Source organism: Mandrillus leucophaeus, unplaced genomic scaffold (genome assembly GCF_000951045.1).
Source record: "Mandrillus leucophaeus isolate KB7577 unplaced genomic scaffold, Mleu.le_1.0 Scaffold484, whole genome shotgun sequence".
Classification (NCBI taxonomy): domain Eukaryota; kingdom Metazoa; phylum Chordata; class Mammalia; order Primates; family Cercopithecidae; genus Mandrillus; species Mandrillus leucophaeus.
In genome coordinates this window covers 2,523,383-2,524,986 of record NW_012105187.1, presented here as the reverse complement: position 1 = coordinate 2,524,986, position 1,604 = coordinate 2,523,383, and the positions used below count along the sequence as shown (strand labels likewise).

The following is a 1,604-nucleotide window of genomic DNA, read 5'->3' as shown; positions in this document are numbered from 1 at the left end:
ACCATGGGCACCTTTGGGTGATTGAGAAAAAGACTCCTTTCCTCCAGACACTTTATTGCTCTCTGTTAGAAAATTGTCACCATATATTGATTTTGTTAGAGAAGGAAACTCTGCAGCTAGCTGCTGAAAAGTTATGCTGAATACACAAATCTATACTGTCTTTGATATGAATGGCAGCCCTGGGATGTGATATTTTTGGGCACTAGAGCCCCTGCACTGCCATAAGTAGGAGGCCCGTGGTCAAAAATGTCACCTGCTGTTGTTGTTCTTATTAGATTTGCCCCTCTGCTGGCCTTTGAAACTGAGCTAGATGCACACAGATCTTCATTTCGGCCCTCTCCTCTGCATGTGCAGTACCGAGTACCTATTACACATTTAGGACTGTACTGCAAGGTAAAGCAGAGAAGTGTAAGGCCTGCCCCTGCCCTAGAGGATTTCAGTCCAGGTGGACAAACTGAAGCTAGCCATCTTAGCAGCTAATAAAATGTGCTGGGGCCTCCCTGAGGGATACAGGTGATGCTCTTGCAGACCCTGAGTGTCTTGAAAACAAAGGCTATAGTTTATTCATCTCTGCATTCCCAGGGCTTGTCCCATGTTAAATGCCCTGCAAATGTTTGCTGTTCGAATAAATGAATGAATGAATGAATGAATGAATGCTACGGAGGCTCAGAGTTTGGAAAGAGTTTATGGTCTTTGGTCATCAGGGAAGGCTCCCTGGATGTAAACTGGGTCTTGAAATAGAGAAATTTGGATAGCCAGAGAGGCTGAGAGAGGACTTTGGCTTCTCAATAAAATCAGAAAATCCAGGCTGACCAGGGCAGAGTGTTAATATCATGTTTTGTTCTCTGGTATCTCTCAGTGATAAAGGAAGCCGCTATCCTGAAGAAACACAACTTATTTGAAGATAACATGGCCTTGCCCAGTGAAAGTGTGTCCAGCTTAACAGATCTAAAGCCCCTCACAGGGTCAAACCAGGCCAGCCCTGCCAGGAGAGCTTCTGCCATTCTGCCAGGAGTTCCGGGTAGTGAGACCCTCAGTAACGAAGTATTCCAGGAGTCGGAGGAAGAGAAGCAGCCTGAGGTCCCTAGCTCATTGGCCAAAGGAGAAAGCCTTTCTCTCCCTGGGCCAAGCCTACCCCCGGGTGGGACTGAGCAGGTTATTATTTCAAGAGTGGATGACCTCGTGGTGAGTCCTGTGGCGGCAGAGGACACAGCAGGACTCCCGGGCACACGTTCGTCAGAGCTGGAGCTTGGAGGGCCCCTTGAGGGTGAAGAACCCGCCCAGGAAGAGCCAGAACCCATCACTGCCTCAGGTTCTTTGAAGGAGCTCAGAAAGTTGCTGACAGCGTCTGTGGAAGTATCAGTGGACTCTGCTCCAGCGATAGAAGAAGATACAAACGGGGAGAGTCACATTCCCCAAGAAAATGAAGAAGAAGAAGAAAAAGAGCCCAGTCAGGCAGCTGCCACCCATCTGGACAACTGTGAAGAAAGTGAAGTCAGTGAGAGGGAGGCCCAGCCTCCCTGTCCCGAGGCCCGTGGGGAGGAGTTGGGGGGATTTCCAGAGGTAGGCAGCCCAGCCTCTCCACAAGCCAGTGGAGGCCTCAC

At 49.5% G+C, this 1,604-nt stretch overlaps 1 protein-coding gene across 1 annotated transcript in view; it reads left to right on the top strand.

The window, feature by feature from the left end:
• The window catches only part of FAM129A (family with sequence similarity 129, member A), a gene marked incomplete at its 3' end in the record, with an annotated part of 46,974 nt that extends 45,375 nt beyond the window's left edge, over positions 1-1,599 (top strand). The window contains exon 9 of the mRNA XM_011995368.1: positions 860-1,599. Within this exon, the coding sequence (XP_011850758.1) occupies positions 860-1,599 (740 nt within the window). The remainder of the gene's footprint in view (positions 1-859) is intronic.
• Between the last annotated feature and the right edge of the window lie 5 nt (positions 1,600-1,604).